The sequence below is a fragment of the Podarcis raffonei genome, chromosome 9 (genome assembly GCF_027172205.1).
Source record: "Podarcis raffonei isolate rPodRaf1 chromosome 9, rPodRaf1.pri, whole genome shotgun sequence".
Lineage (NCBI taxonomy): Eukaryota > Metazoa > Chordata > Lepidosauria > Squamata > Lacertidae > Podarcis > Podarcis raffonei.
In genome coordinates this window covers 80,235,953-80,259,886 of record NC_070610.1, presented here as the reverse complement: position 1 = coordinate 80,259,886, position 23,934 = coordinate 80,235,953, and the positions used below count along the sequence as shown (strand labels likewise).

Sequence of the window (23,934 nt, the reverse complement as noted above, 5' to 3'; positions counted from 1 at the left end):
AATAAAGACGTTTGATGAGGGAGGTATATGGTTCTGTGCAGCTGGTGGGTTTTACTGCCAGCTTCTAAGCCAAGACACTCCACATTCAAGACTGAGTTAGCAAACAGTGAGCATCCCTGGTGCTCCGCTGGCTGACTGCAAGATTTGCAGACTTCAGTTCTTTGCTTATAGCTGCTTTTCACTTGTCAGAGGCAGCTGAACTCCGGGGCCGGCCGCTTCTTCCCACTTTCCCCGAAGTGTCCTCCAAGGTCTGCTGGGAGTATTTCATGCACACAACTCATGGGAGTGGCCACATTCACTTTATTTGTGCAACACTGAGCTAAGCTCACAATAAATTAATTGGCAGAAGCAGAAAGCAGCATCATAATTAATTTCTGAGTTCCTCCCCCATGTGTTTCTCGGCAAGCCCTACTCGCTCAGAGCTGTGATAACGGCACGTGTGAAGTCGTGGGATGTGGAGTAGCCACCCATGTCTGGTGTCCGCACCTGTGAAGAGAGATGGGGAGGTTAGCAAAAAGGCCATTTCTTCCCCCAGAAGAGTCCTTTGTGCAAGAATAATAATATACTGCTTCCAAAACAAAGTCAATAGGAACAATATATATTTATGGAGGGAGCAATATTGGTTGGTATCTAGGAATTTAAAAACTTTCATATTTATTATGGCAGTGGTTACAATCAGCTAAGTACTGTGGACCCCTTTTTTTAAAAAAAGCCAAGCCATGGACCCCCAACTTTTGAAAATTGTGATCTTTGTGGTGGTTTTTATTCCGTGACTGGTGCCACGGACCTCCAGGGTGCCCAGCAACTGGGAACGACTGTATTATGATATGAACTTGTATGGGCTGCAGTTCACTGCATCGCATGCATTAAGTGTTATCCCAGGGTGGAATTGTGAAAAGCAAACTCTGAGGGAAAGGAAATGCCAAACTGCACCAGGTACCAATGTTAATTATGCAATTACTGCTAACTTCCAAATAGTGGATTGCACATAATACATAATTGCAAAGAACTTCAAAGATTTTAAAATTCCTAACCTTAACCCTAAATTGCAAAAAATGGCTTGTTTTCCCTGGATCCTAAACCAAGAGGGAAGAGCTACTTGAAAAATCTTCCAAGAGACGATGGGGAGTGACTTGTTCAGGACTGCCATCTGCTGGAGTTTCAAATTAAAAAGATCATGCAACGGAAGGGGGTATTAAGAAGGGACCTGAAGCCACACAGATGTGCCCTCATTTCTGTTGCAGATCCCATGATTTACAAACTCTCCTCCCTTCTAGTTTACAGTTTACAGTCTGCTGTGCAGACAGGGAGCCAAAGCAAGAGCTGGGCCCACTGATCACTAACTGCAACGAATCTGCAGCCTTGCTGCTGCAGGAAAGAGCAGAGCACTCAGGTTTCCTCTTGAGGCCACTGCTGGCTTTCTCATGGGTGCCTGGCCAGCCTTTCAAGCCATCTAGCCACCCTCCCTTTTTGTTTTCCAAACTCTTGCTTTCACCCCCAATTATTTTGGCCTATGGTGCAAAGGGGTGTTAGATGCTTTCCAATCTAGGCAAAAACTTCAGTGTTTAGAAGTTGAAGGTAAACATGAACGATCAGAAGCAACAGAGACAGATAGAAATAGACGGTGTCTTTTCATCTGGTGTTTATTTCGTCTTGTCTCTCTCCTGTCCTGCTTTGCCAGCTCTTTTTATGGAAATAAGTGACTGCATCACAATGGTGGACATTGTTAGAAACAGATATGGAAGCCTGGAGCTAAATGGCGCCTTAAACCGAGGTTATGGGCGCAACAACAGCATGTCTAGGCGTGCTTTTTTATAACAGGAAAATGAATCAACTGTAGCTAAAATATTATGTTCATTCTTCACATGGTCTAGTCCTTCCCCAGCCCACCTTCCCTAATATTTTTAAGAAGGTCTCTTCTCCAGAGAGTAGCTGGAAGTGGGGAGGCAGAAAAAGGCCCTCTTTTCCTTCCACTCTACAGGTTTAATCTGAAATCTCAGGTGCAGTACTGCGCCCAGAGCTCAGAAACTGCTTGCACTAATGAAATTTCCTGTTGCAAAAGGCACCTAGAACAGTGAGAGTTTTGAACTGTAATGTCCTCTTTTTTAAACTATGATGTGGCTGAGTCCTCCCATTTGATTGCTTTTGCCTGGTATGGTCAAAGAGGCTCCTTACAGTTCAGCAGCTTGCAGTTTACAATCTTGTAACAAAGATTGTAAACATTTCAAAATGCACAGTAAAATTGTAATTATTGTTTGAACACAAACTGAACTTTTAATATACCAAACATAATTTTATGGCAAACCAAGTTACACATAACATGTTTTATATTCCTAAAGGAACAAAGTGACTTTTGACATGTAAAGAGCACTATTAAACTATTGTATATTCTCCATTTCTACCAAAATTTGCTATTCCCTCCCCACCCCCCCAACTCTCTAGCAAAGATCTGGTTCTTTTTCAGTGACTTCAGAAGACTTCTCTAAAGCTGTCTGGAGTTGGCGGACATTACAAAGTCTTGCGGAAATCATTTTTGTGGCCAGTCCTTAATTTACTAGTAATCCATTCGATAGGGTGACATTTCTGGCATTATGTGAAAAACTACGCCTATTCTCGCCATGCTGTCAAGTGCAGGAGCTGTTGCTGTGCTGCCCAAAAGGGCCCTCGTTTTACATGTGTGTTTGTGTGCAAGTCTAGCCCGCCTACAAAGCCACAAAGCAAAACATGCAAGGACCCTTTTAAAGCATGTCTGTGAAATAATCCTTTGGTTCTCACCTGACAGCGTATTTAAACCAATGTGTTGTAAATGATGTGAAAGTTGTTTGGACACCTCAAAATAGGAATCCCTGCGGTCCTAAAGAGTTTCTGTCCTTTCTGAGTAGTCTTTGGAATCTCTATTTTTGTCCCCCCACCCCAAATCAGGAATTTTCTTTTCTGTGGTGGGTTTGTCTGAGATCAGGTAATCCCTGTAACTTCCTTTGGCAACTACCACTTAAACAGCAAGTGCAGGTGAATCTTCAATTGTGCGAGGGGAAAACGGCTTCCTCTCAACTGATGGGCGACAGAACAGAAGCCTTGGGCACTATAAAGCCCTGCCTGGAACTGTGGATTTCTTTTGCAATTATTGTAAAGTTCCACCGTGTTTCCACAGGACTGTTAGTTGCACTGGGAGAAGTTTAAGTTGAGGTCAAGCAGGATATAAGATAAATAGAAAATCCTTGGAAGTGACAAATAGGCTTAGGGGTAGAATATGGATACGGGGTAGTAAATATTAAGGATTAGAATATTAAAGGAGAAGAGGTTAGTAAATGAAAGGAGTTAATATTATTAGAAAGATGAACTTGGAGAACTGTTATAAAGGTGATATTATGAAATTCAGTTAGAGGGGATTCGAGGAAGTCAGTCACCAATGTGATGAAAGTTGGATATTTGAAGAGATCTTTTTTTCTTTCTTGCGTGTTTAGTTTATTGTAGTGTGGTGTGTGTGTTTTTCTTTGTTGTGTATTTTGTTATGTTATTTTTGTGATGAATGTTGAAAAGCAATAAAATTTTTGGAAAAGAAAAAAAGTTGAGGTCAAGCAGAGTCTGGGAGAGGAGCAAAGACAGGATCTGCAAGGATCTGAAGGGCTAGTCCTGCAGAAGCCAAAGCGGAGTCCTTTGTTGTCGCTCCAGAGAAGCAACAAAGCAGACCTTGGCTGAAGGACAGGAGGACAAACAGCTTCCTAAGAGACAGGAGCTGGACGTTGGGCTGTCCTGCGCTGGAGGCGGTGCAGTAGGGGCTGACAGCCATCCTATCAGGGATCCTGCCATGTGCAGGCAGCAGGGTGCGCTAAAAGACCACAAAGGTCCTTTGCCAATCTCCAGCTCCTTTTGCCTTTCTCACTGCTGCCACACAGGGAGCCAACGTTTCCCACTTGCTGTCTACAACCCCTTCCCCACCAGCTCAGACCCCATAAGCACAGACGTGAAGGGAGGACCTTTGCCGCCCACCAGATATACTTACTTTCAGCGAACTGTTCACAACGTACAGGGGTCCCTTGGTTCTCAATCAACTTGGAACCCAAACACTGCGAATCTGGAAGTATGTGTTCCCGTTTGCAAGCTTTTTTCGGAAGCAGAACATGCTCCGTTTTGAGTGTTACGCTGGGGTCTGTTTTTGCTATTTAGTTTGCATTTTTGTTTTTGCAGCTTTTTTGTTGTTTTTGTGACCGTGGAACCCAGTTCAGCTACTGATTGATTGTGTGACTGCAGTGCATTGTTTATTGCTTTCATTTTAGAGATCAGTGGTCTTGTTGGATAGTAAAATTCATGTTAAATTGCTGTTTTAGGGGTTGTTTTTAATAGTCTGGAATGGGTTAATCCATTTTGTGTTATTTTCTATGGAAAGGGCACCTTGCTTTTGGAACACTTTGGTTTTGGAACGGACTTCTGGAACCGATTAAGTTTGAGAAGCAAGGTACCACTGTACTTATTTGCCATTTTGTGGCCTCTCGCCTGCCTGGGAGAGAGCCCTTTGGAGCTCTTCAGAGCTACCTCCTGTTTTCCACGAGTTTCGCTTGCAAGCCTGGCCACCTGACCTCTGACTCCAGATCAGGGAAACGCCCCCAGGCCCTGCACCATCCTTTGGGCACCCCACTTTTCACTTCTCTCCATTCACCCCTCAGCGCTTCCTGTTCCTTAAGCAGCTCTTCGCTCAGGGGCTTTTGGCCCTCGACTGGGCAAATGTGCTGGGAAATCCTGGTCTGCTGCATCTTCCCAATCCTTGGAGAAGTCAGGCTGCCTGTCCCTCAGCAAGTCCTGCTCACTGAGGCGCTCAGAAGGGCAAATTCAGTAGCACTTTCCAGCATTTGTCAGGAACAGAGGGCGTTCAGCTGACACCGAGTTTCCTGAATCCCCATTTATTTAAACATATTTCTGCGTCACCTTCCATAAATCCAGAGGTGCTTCACAAAGCACACCTTAGAAGTTCAACTGGCCCATCAGGGAAGAGGCTAAATGAACAGACATCCCTACAAGCAGGCCAGCCAGCAACATCCTTGGAGCCTGGGGGAGTGGAGATATTTAGCAAGAGCTTAAATGACACGGCTGCCAGACCTGCCTCCTGGTTACCATAAGGAGGCCTTCTACCGGCACCCCCACCCTGGTCTGGAGTGCTGCGGGGGGGGGAGCAACTGGAGCCCTTTGCCACTGAAATGCCCTCTCTAGGGAGGCTTGCCTGGCACCCCCACCCACCCACCCATGGCTGTTTCGTTTTTGAACCGCTCACGTGTATAATTCTAACTTGCGGAAAAATCAAAACTACCTGGATGAATTGCTGATGGTAAGCGTGATGTTCACTTTCTATTTTAGTGATGACTGCTTTGCTAGCCATGGTATGTATGGTCATGCAATGATGCTGAAGGTGCAGGATGGACAGTGTGCAAATGAATATGGAGGCAGGAGAGGAAGCTCTAGTAGGGCGGGAAGAGGACGTCTGTTGTTTCACACGGACATGGAACAAACGCTCGAGCCGGAAAGGGAGAGGGGAGCATCCGTGGGGCTCCGTTGGGGGGCCAAGAGCAGGGAGGGGGGGAGGCAGACCCAGGTGAAGCCTCTGGCTCCTGCCCACTCCAGGGCTGCCAGGCCAGTTGGGGCTGGGCAAACGCTTAACCATGCAGAGGTTCCCCACGGCTGGAACTTCTCCAGGGGCCTGGCCTGGAGTCCAGAGGCCCAGTGCTCTCCCTCCGGGGTCCACAGCAGAGATGTTGCCAGGAATCAGACACACACAGCCCCAAGGAGGGAGCAGAGCCACTTGGTGCAGAAAATCCGCAATGGTTTTATTCACAATTAATATGGAGTATGATGACAGCTGAGCACACGTGGGATTCTCTGCCCACACATTCACACCAACACAGCCAGCTGCCCTCAAAATGAGACAACCCCCATATGCCACATGACACCACCTGACACATGCACCACAGGCAGATTCTGACAAATCCCCACGACCTGGATTTCCGTGGGCCTAAAGGTCCATTTGCAGAGACTGGTGCCAGGCTGTCATGATTCTGCAAGGGACCACAGCTGTAACAAAATCTCCTTTTTACCCTCCCCACCCCCCTCTCTCTCACACACACACAGAGCACTCCTCCTCCTGTGTCAGAACTGCAGGAACCAAGGCTCTAGCCACAAAAGGTACCCTCCTCAGCAGGGTGGGGGGACTGGGACCCTTCCCCACAAAGGTCACAGCATCGCCTGCAGAGCTCAGCTTTGCTGAAAAGGGACTACGGGCAGGAAAAACCTCTTTCCCTTGAAAGGGGGTCCAAGGCCAGTTCCAGCCTGGGCTTCAGTGGGAAGGGGGGGGTATTTCCACCCAGAAAAAGAGGGGGAATGGGAGGGGGCAGAGCAGCCCGAAGGACCCCAGCCTCTCAAGAGTGCCTGCTTTCAAAACTATGGGCAAGTCTTTGGGGGGGGGGGCTCCAGGGGGAGGCCTGCCTGGGGACCCCAGGCCTGGAGCAGTTCCCAAAGGCTCACAGCACCGAGGAGTGTCCTCAATTCATCTATGGGACCCATACCCAGGGTTAAGAGATTTGGGGGGGGGGCAAGAAAACATTCCCTCCCCAGTAGGGACCGGCCAGCTTCAGATCTGAGACGCAAGGGAGAGCACGCCCAGATCTCTTCTGAGACAGGCAGCCCCGAGGGAGGAGGTGTCTGTGGCGCCCATGTGCTGGGGGGCCGGGCGGGGAGCAGCTGAGGGCCAGGCCAGCCCTAGGCCCCGTAGTGGGGGTGCAAGTGGTCAATCACAGACTTGACGAAGTCAGAGGTGGTCGAGTAACCGCCCATGTCCTGCGTCCGCACCTACAATCCAACACAGGGAAGGAGGGGAGAGGGAGACAGACATGTGGCTGTGAGATGTGGGAGGGGGGAAACACGAACCCCCCCAAAAAAAACAGGGAAGGGGACAGTCCCAAGCTGCACCCAGAGAAAGTGAGAGGCAAAGGGAGACAGAGAGACACTCTCACCCCACCAAGGCCACAGACCACAAGACGGCACGTCAGTTCACAGAAGGCTCTGAAGAGGGGAGACGACAGGACAAGGGGAACAGCTGGGAGAAGGGGGCAGAAGACGCAGGACCCCAGCCCCATTTCCCACTGGATGCTAGCAAGGACACATGGCTGGCTGTTTGCAGCTGCGAAGAGGAGAGAGGCTGTGCTGGGAAGAGTCTTGTCCTGTGAATGGCACCAAGAACCAGCCGTGCCACAAGCGGCGAGGTCACCCCAAAGGGATGGAACAACCGCACACACATGATTCCCAATCAGGTTCTGCGTGAGAGAGGTTCTGTTTGTGGCCAGGCCCCAGCGTGGGAGAAGTCTGAGATGGGTTGGGGGCAGGCACTGTGGTCAATAGTCCGTCCCCTGCCAAGGGAATCTGATCTCTATTCCCAGTTCCACACGGAGAAACTGGCGTCTCTCTGAGAGCTGCGTCCACTGAGCTGCAGTTGCGCTGGTAAATGAGGAGTGGGGGGGGGCGACTTGGGTGCCCAGGTGTTGAGCTCAGCGGGGAGGCCTGGCTGGTGTGGCTCCTAGGGGGGTGGACTGACCTCCACTCAGAGGGATGTATGCCTGGCCACCACTGGCCAATTCACCCAGGAGGCCTTTGGCTGAGCAGGAGACTTCCCTCCTGCTGCTGCTCTGTGGTGCTGTTTTGTTACTTTGGTCATTTTGGGGGTTTTATTTTAGGAGTTTTTGGTGGGGACGCAGGAGAGGGCCTTCTGGGGAGCTGGGCTGCCTCCCTCTTTGCTGTCCTTCTGCTGGCAGATGAAGCCTGTTTTGTTCCAACAGGCCTTTGGGAACGGTTTTTTAAGCAAGGGCTTTTAATTGTGCTGTGCTGTTTTTGCTATCTGTATTTTAAAGGATTTAATTTCACGCTGTTTTAATTCTATTATAGTTTGATCACTTTTTAACTTTTACAGTGGTACCTCGGGTTAAGTACTTAATTCGTTCCAGAGGTCCATTCTTAACCTGAAACTGTTCTTAACCTGAAGCACCACTTTAGCTAATGGGGCCTCCTGCTGCTGCCGCCGGAGCACGATTTCTGTTCTCATCCTGAAGCAAAGTTCTTAACCCAAGGTACTATTTCTTGGTTAGAGGAGTCTGTAACCTGAAGCGTATGTAACCCAAGGTACCACTGTATATGTTTTTTGCTTTTTGTATTTTATTTGTGCTGCTTTAATTTGTGTAAGCTGCCTTAAGTCCTGCACTGAGGAAAAGGAGGGGTATAAATAAATATAATAATAATAATTTGAAAATAATTTTAAGTAGGATATTTTTGTAATCCACCTGGGCACCATTTGATGAAGGGTGAGCTCTAAGTACAAACAAGCCCCAATAGCCTCCTCTTCCTGGGGGAGTGAGTCAGATGCCCCTTCTCTCCTTGGCCTGAACTCCCCAACTGCCCCAACAGAACCTGCCAGCCAGAACTGGGCACAACACGGAAGGAAGAGAAGCAGAGACAGGTTCAGCACACAGCAGAAAGGAAAGGACAGAAATCAGACAGCTCAATACTCACTTTGCCAACTTTGATCACCTTCCTCACGGCGTCCGAGATCATGGTGGAGTGGTATTCCAAGCTAGACAGGGGAGGGAGGAAAGAGGAGGCTGTCACGAGGAGTAATAACTCTGTGAGGTAGGCCACCCCGGCCATCACCTCTTCATAACTATCAACCTTTCCCTTTTCTTGCAGGGAATCCTATTCGGAATAAGGGAATTTCCCTTTAAAAAAGGGAAATGTTGACAGCTATGCACCTCTTTAATCTTCTACCCTTGGGCAGGAGATATAGAAGTATAATCAGCCGTACCAACAGGCTAAAAAATAGCTTTTGTCTGGGGGCTGTTAGGCTGTTGAACGGAAAATAACACAGTGAAATTGATTTGCGAGGTGGTGTGTTGTTCGATAAGCACACAGAGTGCAATGAGACTGAGTGTTGGGGAGAAGGGAGGCTCATTTAATTTCATTGTACACAGGTTGTACAGTGACAATGAAGGTGGTATTATTATTCTGCTGGAAGGCTCCCCGCCCTCTTGCCACTCAGCCCAGGGAACTCACTTGAGATGCCTCAACATGTTGGCCGAGGAGAGCAGCATGGCTGTGGGGTTGGCGATGTTTCTCCCCACAGCCTGAGCAAAGGGGTGACGGGCGCCCTGGAAGGAAGGAGAGAAAGAGGGAAACGCTCTCAGACACGCTGTGCCGCCCAGCTTCCCCTGAAGCCCCCGGACAGAGGGAGGGCGAACCCAGCCCCGATCAGTTCCTCACCATCTCAAAGACGGCGTATTCAGCACTGTAGCTCTCTCCAGGAACCACGCCGGCCCCACCCACCAGGCCGGCCGCCAGGTTGTCGATGATGTTGCCGTACAAGTTGGGCATGACCAAGACGTCGAACTGGTAAGGGTTTTGCACCAGCTGGAAAGAAGACACGGCACACCGTCGCACGTGGAATCGCGGCAGGAAGCACCCTCCCGTCATGCCAGTCTCACGGGCAGCTCACGGTTTTGTGCCCAAGCTCCTCTGCAGGCCACATGCCAGGAGGGGGTGAGGCCGCCCAGCAACCGACACTTGCAGGGGCACACTGCCAATGCTGGGGGACTCCTCTGGCAACCCACAAGCCTGGGCAGAGGGGCAAGGGTCCCCAAGGGAACGTATCTGCTGAAGGAGGCAGCGGGGAGGGAGGGGCCGAGGGGCCTGGCCTACCTGCATGCAGCAGTTGTCTATGATCATGGTGTCAAATTTAATCTTGGGATACAACTCGGACACCTCTTTACAGCAGCGCAGGAAAAGCCCATCGCCCAGTTTCCTGAGAGAGAGAGAGAAGGCAGTCTGAAATTCTGGACGCTGTCCCAAGGTAAGTGGGTAAGGTGGAAACAGGAGACAGACAACTAAGGCTGCCCCACTGCCTTGCCCCACCCTCCGGCCCTAGGAGCCCACATTAAGGGAGCTGTTCCTGGAGAAAGAACTGTGAGGGGAGAGACTCCATCAGGTAAGGCCTCCTTCCAGCTGCCTTGCCCCACTCTCTGCTTCTCAATTTGTATTGTATTGTTTTATGTGCCGTTGTTTTATTGATTATAGTTTAGATATTATTGTAACTGTTGGGTGGATTTCTGTTTAACTTTTATATGTTGATATTATTATTTTATACTATTCTAATTGATTGTGGAATGTTACTTTTTTGATGTAGGCTGCCTATTTTAAAGTTATGTTTTATTATCACATTTTTGTATTGCGTTAGATTGTTATAAGATGTACATTTTTTGTTTCTTCAACTTGTAAACCGCCTTGAGTATTGTAAGATAGAAAGGCGATATACAGATTAAAAATGATGATGATGATGAAAGTAAGGAGCATGTCCAAGTCAGGCCGTTCATCTCAACAGGTCGGCCACTTCGTTCCATGGAACTGACTCCGTCACCAAGGGCCACAGAACAGCCGTTCAGCATCTGCAAGAACTTGACCCCTTAGTGTGGCAGCACAAACACTTGGGAACCCCCTGGGTGTTGAGATGGGGACTGGGGGTCAGCAACAGGAAAAGGAGCCCCCAGCCGGCCAGCCCCCGCCCTTCCGATGCTCCCCACTCACATGATGTTGGCTTTGTGGACGGCCGTGACCTTGGAGCGCCCTTTCTTGGTGGCAAAGTCAAAGGCAAACTTGGCGATGCGCTGCGACTTGGCCCGAGTGATGATCTTCATGCACTCGATGACACCCTTGGCACTCTGAGCACAGAGGGGGCACAAGCAGCACAAAGCACATGAAGGAAGGCTTTGCCCCCACCAAGGCCCCCCCTTCATGCACAGGGTGGGAAGAGACATCAGGTTTCCTGGGCTCTGCTCAGAGACTGGCTCCACCTGGCTCTTCCTCCTCATCCGCCCCCTCTTGCACGAGAACTGTTTCCTTTCAAACTTTATAACTTTAAGAACTGGTGCCCGGGTTTGCTTGTTTTCCTCATCCCATCCCAACCCATTTCCTTTTGTGCTGCATCTTTTGGAATGTAAGCCTGCAAACAGGGGTTGTCTTGTACATCAACGTTCTTAGGCAAGTTGCCCTTAGAGCTAAATGAACCTGCTTAGCATAAATGAATGAATTTGAAGCAAGCAGAGCCTGCCTTCTCCAGAGCCAAGGTCCACACAAGCTTTGTCTCCTCCCCTCTCCCCATTTTACTGTGGGGGCTGTCAGTGTACACAATCTTTCACCCCCGACCCCATCACCAAACGTTACGTTAGAAACGTCCTTCCCATTCAGACAGTGGCTCTCACACTCCCTGCATCTCGCTCAATTGTGTAACTTTAGGCAAACTGCAGGATCAGCACAGCCAGGAACAGAAGCCCTTCCAGCAGATGCCAAACAGATATAATAATTTATAATAATAATTTATTATTTATACCCAGCCACCCTGGGTGGCTTACAACAAAGTATTGAAATACAGTGGTCTGTTAAACATTAAAAGCTTCCCTAAACAGGGCTGCTTTAAGATGTCTTCTAAATGTCAGGTAGTTGTTTTTCTCTATGACATCTGGTGGGAGGGCGTTCCACAGGGCAGGCACCACTACCAAAAAGGCCCTCTGCCTGGTTCCCTGTAACTTGGCCTCTCGCAGTGAGGGAACTGCCAGAAGGCCCTCGGCACTGGACCTCAGTGTCCGGGCAGAACGATGGGGGTGGAGACGCTCCTTCAGGTATCCTGGACCGAGGCCGTTTAGGGCTTTCAAGGTCAGCACCAACATTTTGAATTGTACTTGGAAACGTACTGGGAGCCAATGTAGACCTTTCAAGACCGGTGTCATGTGGTCTATGAGCTATGTGCTTTTCAAAAGACACCTGAAGGCAGCCCTGTTCAGGGAAGTAATGTTGTATAGTGTTTTGACTCTCTCTTGTCAGGAGCTGCCCAGAGTGGCTGGGGTCACCCAGCAAGATAGGCGGCATGTAAATTATATATTTATTTTTATTACTGTATTGGCGGCACTCACCTCGTGCTCCAGGGAGCTGTACTCGCCCTCCGTCTGCTCACGGATGATCACCAGGTCCAGATTGTTGTGCCTCGTTTTGTAGCCGGGCAGGCTGTTCACACGGACCACGTTGGCAAAGAGGTCCAGCTTGCGCCTGGAAGAGGGAAGCCAGAGTTACAGAGACAACCACCACCATTTTAAAGTGCTGTGTCAACACCAGTCGGCTCCACATCCTCCAACTCTATCTGCCCCCATGGCTGCTCATTCAATTCTCTGTCTGTTCAGTCACCGGGATGGGCTGGCCCAGCAATAATAAATAATAATAATAAATAAAAAGTTTATTATATGCCGCTCATCTGACTGGGTTGCCCCAGCCACTCTGGGCGACTTCCAACAAAATCTAAAACCATCACACATTAAAAACTTCCCTATCCAGTGCTGTCTTGATTAAGGCAAAGGCACCTGAACCAAGACTTTCACCTCGCCTGTATGCCCCCTGTACGCGATCTACCTCTCTCCTCTGAAATGCATTTAAGCCAGACTCCTTGGAGTGTAGCAAGATTGGTGCCAGAAACTTCATTGCTAATTTTGCTTTGTATTTAAGGCTAGACTGTTTGGTGGGTTTTTTTGCAATCTGTAATATTATTTTGTTTGCTAAATTGTTGATTTTTGTCATTTTTTAATTTACCGACATGCTCCTCATTTTGATATTTTGGATGTTTGCTGCTTTGGGCAAAGCTCATTGTGGAAAAGCATATAGGGAAACACAACCTTTACATCCTTTCAGACAACAGCAAATTGGATGCCTTTAGCTGGATGGTGGCGGCATTTGAAGTTTATCTAGTCTACCCAAACATACCTGAGCCTCATGTCGTAGGAGGCCAGTTCCCCTTTGTATTCCATGGGGGTGTGGATCTTCCCTGCAAAGGCGAGAGACAGTGAGAAAAGACCCCAGCCCTCTGCAGAGGAAAGCCACAGGGTAATAAGGGGTAATAAGGTGAAGGTGTGAACTGGCAGTCTCTGAAACCTTGCTAGGGGCAGCCCAGAGAAAGCCGCCTCCTTGCAAGATGTAAGCCACTTCCCCATGGCCCAGATCAGGCATAGGCAAACTCTGGCCCTCCAGATGTTTGGAACTACAATTCCCATCATCCCTAGCTAACAAGACCAGTGGTCTGGGATGATGGGAATTGTAGTCCCAAACATCTGGAAGGCTGAGTTTGCCTATGCTTGGCCCAGATGCACGCCATGGGCCTCTAAGGCGTATGCAGGAAGCCTTGCCCACCAACTTCCCCTCACGCCGTACCAATGAGAGCCACTTTGCTCTTGTCCATGGAGCCAAGGACTTGATCCAGGATCTCCTCTGAAGCCATGTTCTGCACCTCACTCAGGTGGTGCTCATCAAACTGCACAGGAACACCAGCCGCCTGCAGAAACACACAGGAGGGGAGAAGGTGGGGTGTCCTCCTGCTGGGTCACATGGCCAGGGTGGGCCCCTTCTGCCCCTGGAGATCTCTGACTTCCACATACCACGTGGTCGTCCCATGCAGAAGAAAGTAGTGCAGGGGCATCCCTCTCCGCCTCTTGCAAGGAATGTCACATGCGGAAAGGGAATCCTGTCGAGGTGCGCGGGCACTGTGCAACACCCATACTGGCTGTCACAGGCACCCCCAAGGATGAGCCAAGCCAGGAGAGATTTTCCCCAGCAACCCTGGGATGCAGCTGGGCTTGGGATTCTGATCTGAGCCCAACTGTCTTGACCTGAGGACCAGACCTTGGGGCTTGACAGCACAGGGGCCACGGCTTCATGCAGCGCAAGAGACTGGAGCGTCTCAGCCAGCCAGCCCTTTGCCTCCTCCCCAAAGCCAAGCTCTTGAGAAATCGCCCAGCAAAGCAAGCGCTCTTACCTTGAAGACTTCCTTGACGGAGTGCATGAGTTCGGGGCCCACCCCATCCCCTGGGATCATGGTGACGGGGAACACCCCCTCCGAGCTGAAGCTCTCTGCCTAGAAGAGAGCACAGAGTCACACCCATCCTGTTCCTCATAGCAAGGAGAGGAGATCTGGTTTTTACTTCCCATCCTCTAGAAGGGGTTCAAAAAACCCAACCGTCGACAGAACGTTTTTTATGTATGCCACAACAGCAGCAAGAATACTCATCGCAAAGTATTGGAAGACGCAAGATTTACCCACTCTAGAAGAATGGCAGATGAAACTGATTGACTGTATGGGATTGGCAGAAATGACTGGCAGAATCCGTGACCAGGGAGAAGAGTCGGCAGAAGAAGATTGGAAAAAATTTAAGGACTATTTACAGAAATATTGTAAAATTAAGGATTGTTGAATGATGCTGGATTGAAATTGAGTGGTTTCTAGCTGTAATGATATAAAGGAATATGGAAAAAAAAAAGGATTGGATAGAAAACAAGGTGTTTATAAGCTGTAATGCTTTAAGTTAAGGATTTGCTGAACAAATAATTTGAAATGGAATACAAGAAGGGGAGGTATGAGGAGGTCAGAGAAATATGGTATGGAAAAGTATGTATTATGAACTATATGGTTTTTTTTGTTAATTTTTTTGTTTGTTTTTTGTTTGCATAAAAATTGGAAACTTTAATAAATATCTCTTAAAAAAACAAACACCCAGCCGTCTAAGCTCGGGGGAAATATGCAAATCAGATATACAGCTAAATGAGCACCCTGACAGGAGCTGAACAGATTTATCTCTCTTTTTTTAAAAAAACCCTTTGCCATAGAACTGTCACACCAAGGGTCATCTGGTCCAGCCCCCCACAATGTATGTATGTATGTATGTATGTATGTATGTATGCCCCGCCCATCCAGCTGAGTTTCCCCAGCCACTCTGGGTGGCTCCCAATTGAGTATTAAAAACAATACAGCATTAAATATTAAAAACTTCCCTGAACAGGGCTGCTTTCAGATATCTTTTAAAAACAGGATAGTTGCTTATTTCCTCGACATCTGATGGGAGGGTGTTCCACAGGGTGGGCACCACTACCAAAAAGGCCCTCTGTCTGGTTCCCTCTAACCTCACCTCTTGCAGTGAGGGAACCGCCAGAAAGCCCTTAGCACTGGATCTCAGTGTCTGGGCAGAATGATGGGGGTGGAGACGCTCCTTCAGGTATACTGGGCCGAGGCCGTTTAGGGCTTTCAAGGTCAGCACCAACACTTTGAATTGTGCTCGGAAACGTACTGGCAGCCAATACAGATCTCTCAGGACCGGTGTTATATGGTCCCGGCGGCCGCTCCCAGTCACCAGTCTAGCTGCCACAGGAATCACAACTACAGCATCCCTGAGAGGGGGCCATCTAACCTCTGTTTAAAAACCTCCAATGAGGGAGACATTTAGGAAGGGCGTAAACAAAGATAGTAAGCAACTTCCAAGCAAATATAGGAAACAGCCTCAGCAGACCAGCCTGTCTGCCCAGGAGAATCACCTGACTGGAAGCTCTGTTCCAGGGTTTGTGGCAGAGGAGGGTCTCCCATCATCTTCAGATTCCTGGTCCTCCTCACTGGAAACTTAGGACCTTGTGCAATGAGAGCAGGTGCTCTCCCAGACCCTCCCCTCCTCAAAGATGTCCCACTACTGGGAGGGTGTTCTTATCCTGGACTTAATAAATGGGACGAAAATGGTCCCTTCTTTTTCTTCTTCTTCAAGGTATTCAAAGCAAGTGAGTCTCTCCCCCCCCCCTTTAATATAAGGTTCTTTCCTTGAAGTGAGAAAATTATAACTACACCTAAATTGAGCTTTCCCAGAGGATATCAAGCACCACACAGCCCTCATCACCAGCCTGACAAATCTGGAGCTGTACTTGATAATCTGATAACATCGTCTCAACTTGGTTTTTGTCATTTTAACCCATGTGCAGCTGTACTCATTCTACAGGCCTATTTCATAGTTCTTCTTTTTCATTTTTTCTTTTAAATTTTTTTCAATTTTTTAATTACATTTTCGTACTACATAAAAGAGAAGGGTAAGATACCCTTCCAATACAAAAGAAAAAAAACATTGAACATAAACATATATAAACCTATATCCTTCCCACCACCCCACCCTATCACTCCCCTCCACCACACCTCAACTTCCTTAACTTTTAATTTCAGTACTCTCATTGCAATCTTTATGTCACTTTTTCATTTTCATCTGTTCGTTACAATTGTTCTCTCTGTTTTGTACACATTATAACATGAGTTTTAAAAAAGAACTTTACAAAAAAAAGCACTATGCATACATTGGTGGCCCTTACAAGGTATGACAGTATTTTTAGCCTCTTTTTGCAGATGAATTACAGCTCTCTTAACATTTCGTACGCTGCTTCAGATGTTGGTTGCAACACAGAACTGTGACATAGAAATGCCATCAATAAAGAGAGGAAGCCTGGAGCTGGAAGAAGGGAGAGCGTCTCCAAGAGAGAGGAGGGGCCTTACCTTGGCTGGCTTCTGCAGAACTGCAGCTGAGTTGCTGAGGCTCCTCCATGCCCCACAGCTCTGCGACAGCAGAAGACTCTGAAAGAGAAAGGGAATGTTGGCAGAGAGTCAAAGAAGGGCCCTTTCTCAGTAACAACAACAACAACAACAACAACAACAATTTATTTCTACCCTGCCCATCTGGCTGGGTTTCCCCAGCCACTCTGGGCAGCTCACAGCATATATCAGGGCGTACTAAAACATCAAACAATAAGAACTTCCTGATACAGGGCTGCCTTCATATGTCTTCTAAAAGTCAGATAGTTGTTTATTTCCTTCACATCTGAAGGGAGGGCGTTCCACAGGGCGGGCACCACCACTGAGAAGGCCCTCTACCTGGTTCCCTGTAACTTGGCTTCTCGCAGGGAGGGAACTGCCAGAAGGTCCTCGGAGCTGGACCTCAGTGTCCGGGCAGAACGATGGGGGTGGAGATGCTCCTTCAGGTCTACTGGACTGAGGCCGTTTAGGGCTTTAAACAGGCTCTAGCTTCTGATATAAGGAGCTGACCCCATATAAGCAAGGCTCAACCTCTAGCTTTACTCCTTAGGCTTTACTAAGGCAGAAATCTCTTCTTTCCAGTTTCCCAGTGTCCCGCCAGAAACTCCACAAGAGGGCACTGTAGGAAACAGCACCCCCAATTTCTTTCCCCCAGCAAATCAGTGGCACATTCGCAGTGGCAGTGATGTTCCTCTTGTTTATCATGGTTAATGCATAACATTGATTTAACACATTCGAAACCATGCAAGTCAGTGGCCACCAACACATCTTGTGACAGTGAGTTAGTGGACTATGCTGAAATGACAAAACTAACTGGAAAGCTCAGAAATCAAGATGGCAAGAAATTTAAAAAAGAATGGAAAATGGTTATTACGTATTTGCAAAAGTACTGTAAACAGGTTAATACACTGGCAGGATTTTAAGAACACTTGTAATTTTACGATTAATACAGGAAATCTGAGGTAGAAAAAATAATTTGGAGTAGAAATGGCATATAGTTGAAAAAGGAATTTAAGGAAGGGGGGAATCACGGGATTCAGAGCATCCTTTTTATGGATTTGATATTGTTGTTGTGTATAAGTTTCTTTGTTTGTGGTTGTTGCTGTGTTTGTTGTTGTTTGCTTCTTATTTTTGTTGAAAATTTAATACAAATAAAAATCATCTTGTGACAGTGAATTCCGCAGGTCAGAACGGGGAACCTTTGGCCCTTCAGATGTTGCTGGACCCACCAATTCCTACCAGCCCCAGTCATTATGTTAACTATCTTTCAATTCCTGGCAGGAAGCCTTATTTTAGATTTGCACTGATTGCAGATTTGAAACTGGGCCAAGTTCAAGGTGTTATTGTTAGTATTTAAAGCTCTTAAGAACTGGGAACTAGCTGACCTAGAAGATCACCTTACCGCAACTGCTTCAGTCAGTGGAATTAGCACTACTGCAAGAGTCACATAATACCCGTTCTGCACTTGTAAGAACTTATTCATCTAGTGTGGCAGCACCTGCACTTTGGAACTCCCTGCCTGTTGACATCAAGCAGACAGTGTCACTGCTAAAAACATTCTTGTTTAGACAAGCCTACTCAGATGCTTAGAAAGTGGATGTGAATTTAAACCCCTCTCAGTATTTTAACTTCTTGTACGTTTTAAGCTACTGTAATTTTTTCTTGATGGTGATTTTCTTTTTTCATCTTTTCACAAACGGCTTTGAGGTGCTTTTCTTACAATCAAGCCACGTATACATTTTATGAAATAAATAATTCTAGAGACAAGCTTCTTCCTGAAAGGCTGCCGTTTTCACAAGTTCTTTGGGGGTATGCAGCACTGGGGCCCAGGCACCTCCTCATGTGCCAGCCATCCCTGGGGCTCCCTGCCCAGGAAGACTCGGAAGGCAAACTCCTTGAGGCGGGGTCTCTCTTGGGGGCCCTGGCTGCTGTTGGACTACAACTCCCATCATCCAGCGGCTGCAGGACCAGTGGGGAGGGATGCTGGGAGTTGTAGTCCAACAACAGCCGGGGACCCATGTTGGACTAGGACCTGGGGGAGACCAGGGTCCGAATCCCTTGGCCATTAAGCCAAAGGGTGACCTTGGGGGCCCATTGCCGCCTCTCAGCCTGACCCTCCCGGGCAGGGCTGTTGTGGCAGGCATTGTACACCCTTGAGCAAATTAACTGAAACAAAGCATGTTTTCTATCTTACTCGTAATCCCGTACTCAGAACAAACACGAGAAGTCAGTTGATCATTATGGTGTCGGAAACCTGCAGCCAATAGGAGGAATGATGCGCTCCCCACAATATATTGAGGTTCTATGAAAGAGAGTTATTCCAGAGCTGGAAAAGAGGTATCCTGACGGTACTGGGATATTGCAGCAGGACCTAGCCCCCCCTCATCACACACTGAAAGTGGGGAAGAAATTCAGGACAGAGCAGCAAATACAGGTACTTGATTGGCCAGGGAATTTGTGGGCTATTTGAGTTGTGATGGGTTTATGTTGTAAATAAAATTAAAATTAATAAAAATAAATTAAAAAAGAGAATTTGTGGGCTATATGCAAAAGTTGCCTGCGTGCTGTAGACTGTACGACTATGGAGAAGCTCATTAAGGCGCTGACTCAAGTGGGGTACAGGGATCCGGAAATGAACAGGGACCATTCAAAACTAGTTACAGGTAGGTAGCCGTGTTGGTCTGCCATAGTCGGGGGGGGGGAGGGGAGAATCCCTTCCAGTAGCACCTTAGATACCAATTAAGTTTGTTACTGGTATGAGCTTTTGTGTGCATGCACCTTTCTTCAGATACACAAGTATCTGAAGAGTACCTGTGTATGTGAAGAAGTGTGCATGCACATGAAAGCTCGTACCGATAACTAACTTAGTTGGTCTCTAAGGTGCTACTGGAAGGATTTTATTTTTTTTGTTCGAAACTAGTTAAGACTCCATAACAAAATGTTTTCAAATGCTGCTTAAGAATAGTGGGGATCATATCCGTGACTAATGTACATATACAGTGGTACCTTGGATTACGGTAAGCACAGTCATACCTCGGGTTGAATGTGCTTCAGGTTGAGTGCGTTCGAATTGCGCTCTGCGGCAACCCGGAAGTAATGGAGCATGTTACTTCCGGGTTTCGCCGCTCGCGCATGTGCAGATGCTCAATATGTGCAGAAGCGGCAAAACGCAACCCGTGCATGTGCAGACGCGCCGTCACGGCTTACGTTGCGTTCAGGATGTGAACGGGGCTCCGGAACGGATCCTGTTCGCATACCGAGGTACCACTGTACAGTACTTAATTCGTTCTGGAGGTCAGTTCTTAACCTGAAACAGTTCTTCAGCTGAGTTACCACTTTAGCTAATGGGGCCTCCCGCTGCTGCGTGATTTCTGTTCTCATCCTGAAGCAAAGTTCTTAACCCGAGGTACTATTTCTGGGTTAGCGGAGTCTCTAACCTGAGGCGTCTGTAACCTGAAGCGTCTGTAACCTGAAGCGTCTGTAACCCGAGGTACCACTGTATGTGAGTTTTGTACAATAATAACCACATTGTTTGTTCCATTAATTGTTTGTTTCGATTAATTTGCCCCAGGGTGTCGGGGGAGAGGGGCTCTCCTGGGAGGACGAAGGGGGTGCAAACGCCCCCGAGGCAGCCAGCTGCCCCGCCAGGGGGGCCCACGGGGTCGCCCCTCGCCCTGCAGGGGGGGCGGGGGCTGAGGCTGATAGGAGGGGCCGGGGGGGCAATTGCAGGGGGCGGGGGGGCTCAGCCCCTCCTGCCAAAGGACCCCTCCCCGCGGGGCTGCCGTCGCCCTCGGCGCCCCCCCCCCATCCGCTCCCCTTCACTCACCCTGGCAACCGCCCGGACACCGCTGAGCGCCGCCATCTTGCCGCCCCACAATGCTCCGCGGCCCGGAAGGAGGGTGCCACCATCGAGGGAGCGCGGGCAGAGCGGCGCCAGGGTTCCGGTTCCGGAATCTCTACCTGCCTCGGAAGCCTGACCTCCCGCGCATGCGCACACGTGCGCGCCATATATTAAAAAAATTTCATATATATATATTTCATAGTTCTCTTTCTATTATTATTGTTGTTGTTGTTGTTGTTGTTGTTGTTATCTTTTATGCCTCTGTGTCATAAAAATGCACATTATTCCTTCCTGTAGCAATAAAGCCTTGCAGTAAAATCCCTACCAAACAGGTTGAAATCCGAAGTCCCATCTGCCCCTGTGGAAAGATGAATTCTTGATGGCCTGGAATAAAAAGAAAGTTTTCTGCCCAGCAGGCGTCCCCTGCCAAATCTCCAGTGGCAGGGAGTTCCACAGGACACGAAAGGCCCAATCTCTCCAACTGGGGCAGCGGTTTAAGAGCCAGGCTGTCCCTGTACATCTAGCAGATCTGCAGATTTCCCTGAGTAACACTGTGAGGGAAGAAATTAAGGGATATAGGAATTTCTGGGGGTGGGGAGGGGGACACCTGAGTCTCTTGCAGCACGAGGAACAAGAGTCTTGTGGACCTTCAGGACCAAGATATTATGATATTATGATGCCACAGGCTTTCGTGCACCGCAGTCCACTTCGTCAGCTCTGGCACCAGAAGGAGATTTCCGCCAACTGCTCTCTGGTCTTCCTCCAAGTTTGCTTCGCAGCCTGAATCTCTCCAGAGTCCCAAGGAGCCGCTCAGGCTGCACAAAGGTTGTGCTGATAACTGATAAGCCAATGAACACATGGGATCAGTGTGATAAAAACCCACAAGTGATAGGATGGAACTTCTTGATGGAATTGCTATTTGGCAGTTTCACATTTCCATCTCCATTTAAATAGCCTTTGTTTCCAGAAAGGCCGCAGGTGTCAGAATAGCCTCTTTTTATGGCCATGGGCATTTCGCACATAAGATTTGTGTCATTTATTATTTTGTCTAAAGAGTGCGCTCTCTTTAGAATGCAGGCCGTCATTCTTGGCAGATGAGCAGGTGACTGAACCCCAGATGGGGAGGATGCCATGAGAAAGTCTTGCCAAAGGAGGCGAGGGGGCAGAACTTGCATCTGCAGGAGTGACTTTTGGTTTGGGGAGATATAGATCCCCAAAGACCCCACTGGGTCCTGGCTTTACCTCCAGGGGCTTTGGGTGACATTACTGAGGTCTGATTCAAAGATGCGGCTTTCTAATGTGGTACAGTCACTGCTCGTTTCCACTACTGCAATATTATTCATTTATTAATTTTATTTCTTAGATTTCTATACCGTCCTTCATCATAGGATACAAAATACAAGGTGAAAGCACAACTAAATACAGTCATACCTCGGGTTACAGACACTTCAGGTTGCACATTTTTGGGTTACAGACACGCCAAAACCCGGAAGTACCAGAATGGGTTACTTCTGGGTTTTGGCGCTCACGCATGCACAAAATCATTAAATCGTGCATTGCGCATGTGCAGAAGTGCTGAATCGCAACCTGCGCATGCGCAGATACGGTGCTGTGGGTTGCGAATGCTGCGGGTTGCGAACGTGCCTCCCTCACGGATCATGTTCGCAACCCGAGCCTCCACTGTAGTTAAAGAGGATCTTGAGAGGAGATAAGATAGTCATCTTCAAATATCTGAAGTGCTGTCACATAGAAGATGGAGCAAGCTTGCTTTCTCCTGCTCTGGAGGGTAGCACTCGAACCCATGGCTTCAAGTGTCAAGAAAGGAGATTTCGACTAAACATTAGGAAGAATTTTCTGAAGGTAAGGGCTGTTTGGCAATGGAAGGGTCTCCCACAAGTGCAGGTTTCTGAGCAGAGATTGGATGGCCGCCATCTGTCACAGATGCCTTAGTTGAGATTCCTGCATTGCAAGGGGTTGGACTAGAGGACCCTTGGTGTCCCTTCCAACTCTTATGATTCTACTATCTCCTCTTGTCCTTATTTGGTTCCTCTACAATCTCAGGGTGGGTGGGTATCCAATACATTTGCACAAGACAGTGAGGGCAGCCTCACATGCCAGCCTAGTCCCTTGATGGCTCTCTGCTAACTGCAAGATTCAGGTAGGTAGCCGTGTTGGTCTGACACAGTCAAAACATATGGAAACAGTGGGATTTGCTGCCAAGGAGTGTGGTGGAGTCTCCTTCTTTGGAGGTCTTTAAGCAGAGGCTTGACAACCATATGTCAGGAGTGCTCTGATGGTGTTTCCTGCTTGGCAGGGGGTTGGACTCGATGGCCCTTGTGGTCTCTTCCAACTCTATGATTCTATGATTCTATGATATATAAAAAATAAAAAAATTGTCCAGTATCACCTTAGAGACCAACTAAGCTTGTTCTGGATATGAGCTTTCGTGTGCATTTGAAGAAGTGTGCATGCACACGAAAGCTTATACAGTGGTACCTCTGGTTGTGAACAGGATCCCTTCCAGAGCCCCGTTCGCAACATGAGCAGAACACAAACCGCATCTGCGCATGTGCGCAGGTCGCAATTCGCTGCTTCTGCACATGCGTGTGACGTCATTTTGAGCGCCTGCGCATGCACGAGCTGCGAAACCCGGAAGTAACCCTTTCCATTACTTCTGGGTCGCCGCAGGACACAACCTGAAAAGATTTAACTTGAAGCAAACGTAGCAAGAGGTATGACTGTACTAAGAACAAACTTAGACTGCCTACTGCAAATGTTTAAGAACTCTCACGCCACGCCCCCCGCAGAAGGCATTCTACCAGCCCTGGTGTGTCCTCAGAGCCCATCTTTAGGGGCAATTGGCAGCAGTAAGCAGCGCGCCCAAGGAGGGCATCTTCCTCCACCCCACAATCTCAGGCCATTAGCAGCCCTTAAGCAGCAGAGCTCTGGAGGAGCTAATGGAGCTGAGCCTGAGGAGGTGTTAATGGGGAAGAAGAGGCGGGCAGAGACCTCCAGGGAACCTCAGAAGAGGCTGCTGGATCAGGCCCATCTAGTCCCACATCCTGCCCCAAGGGGAGCCTGCCAACAGGATTCAAGCACAAGAGCTCTCCCCCACGACTGGCGGTTTCCATAAAGTGGTCTTCAAATTAAATTATTTCGGGACATGATAAATGAAGAATTCCTTGAAAGATTCCATCAACAGTGTCTCCAAAAATGTTTACACATCACCCAGGAAGACAGGCGAACTAATGCCAGTGTACTGGAAGAAGCAAAGATCACCAGTGTTGAAGCAATGATTCTTCAACATCAACTCTGCTGGACTGGTCCTGTTGTGCGGATGCCTGATGATCGTCTATCAAAGCAACTACTCTATTCCGAACTTAAAAATGGAAAGTGTAATGCTGGTGGTCAACAAAAGAGGTTTAAAGACTCTCTCAAGGTAAATTTTAAAAAATATAGTGTAAACACTGACAACTGGGAAACACTGGCCTGCGAGTGCTCCCCTTGGAGAACAGCTGTGACCAAAGGTGTCATGGGCTTTGAAGACACTCGAACTCAGGACGAAAGGGAGAAACGTGCTAAGAGGAAGGCACGTTTGGCAAACCCTCACCGTGATCAACTCCTGCCCGGGAACCAATGTCCCCAC

At 48.2% G+C, this 23,934-nt stretch overlaps 1 protein-coding gene across 2 annotated transcripts; it reads right to left on the bottom strand.

Annotated features, from left to right (window-relative positions):
• Nucleotides 1-282: 282 nt before the first annotated feature.
• Nucleotides 283-20,342, bottom strand: IDH3B (isocitrate dehydrogenase (NAD(+)) 3 non-catalytic subunit beta). Of its 2 annotated transcripts, none has more exons than XM_053402265.1 (12): nucleotides 20,274-20,309; nucleotides 16,412-16,489; nucleotides 13,871-13,969; nucleotides 13,270-13,390; nucleotides 12,826-12,886; nucleotides 11,988-12,120; nucleotides 10,606-10,739; nucleotides 9,724-9,826; nucleotides 9,289-9,435; nucleotides 9,082-9,176; nucleotides 8,545-8,605; nucleotides 283-486 (listed from the first exon to the last, which is right to left on the bottom strand). In XM_053402265.1, exons 1-12 carry the CDS (start codon nucleotides 20,307-20,309, stop codon nucleotides 409-411), a joined length of 1,146 nt encoding a protein of 381 aa, XP_053258240.1. In that variant the 3' UTR covers nucleotides 283-408. The 2 variants fall into 2 exon arrangements, with proteins under 2 accessions (XP_053258240.1, XP_053258241.1); XM_053402266.1 differs by lacking the exon at nucleotides 283-486 and adding an exon at nucleotides 6,088-6,834 and having other exon boundaries at nucleotides 20,274-20,342.
• Nucleotides 20,343-23,934: the final 3,592 nt, after the last annotated feature.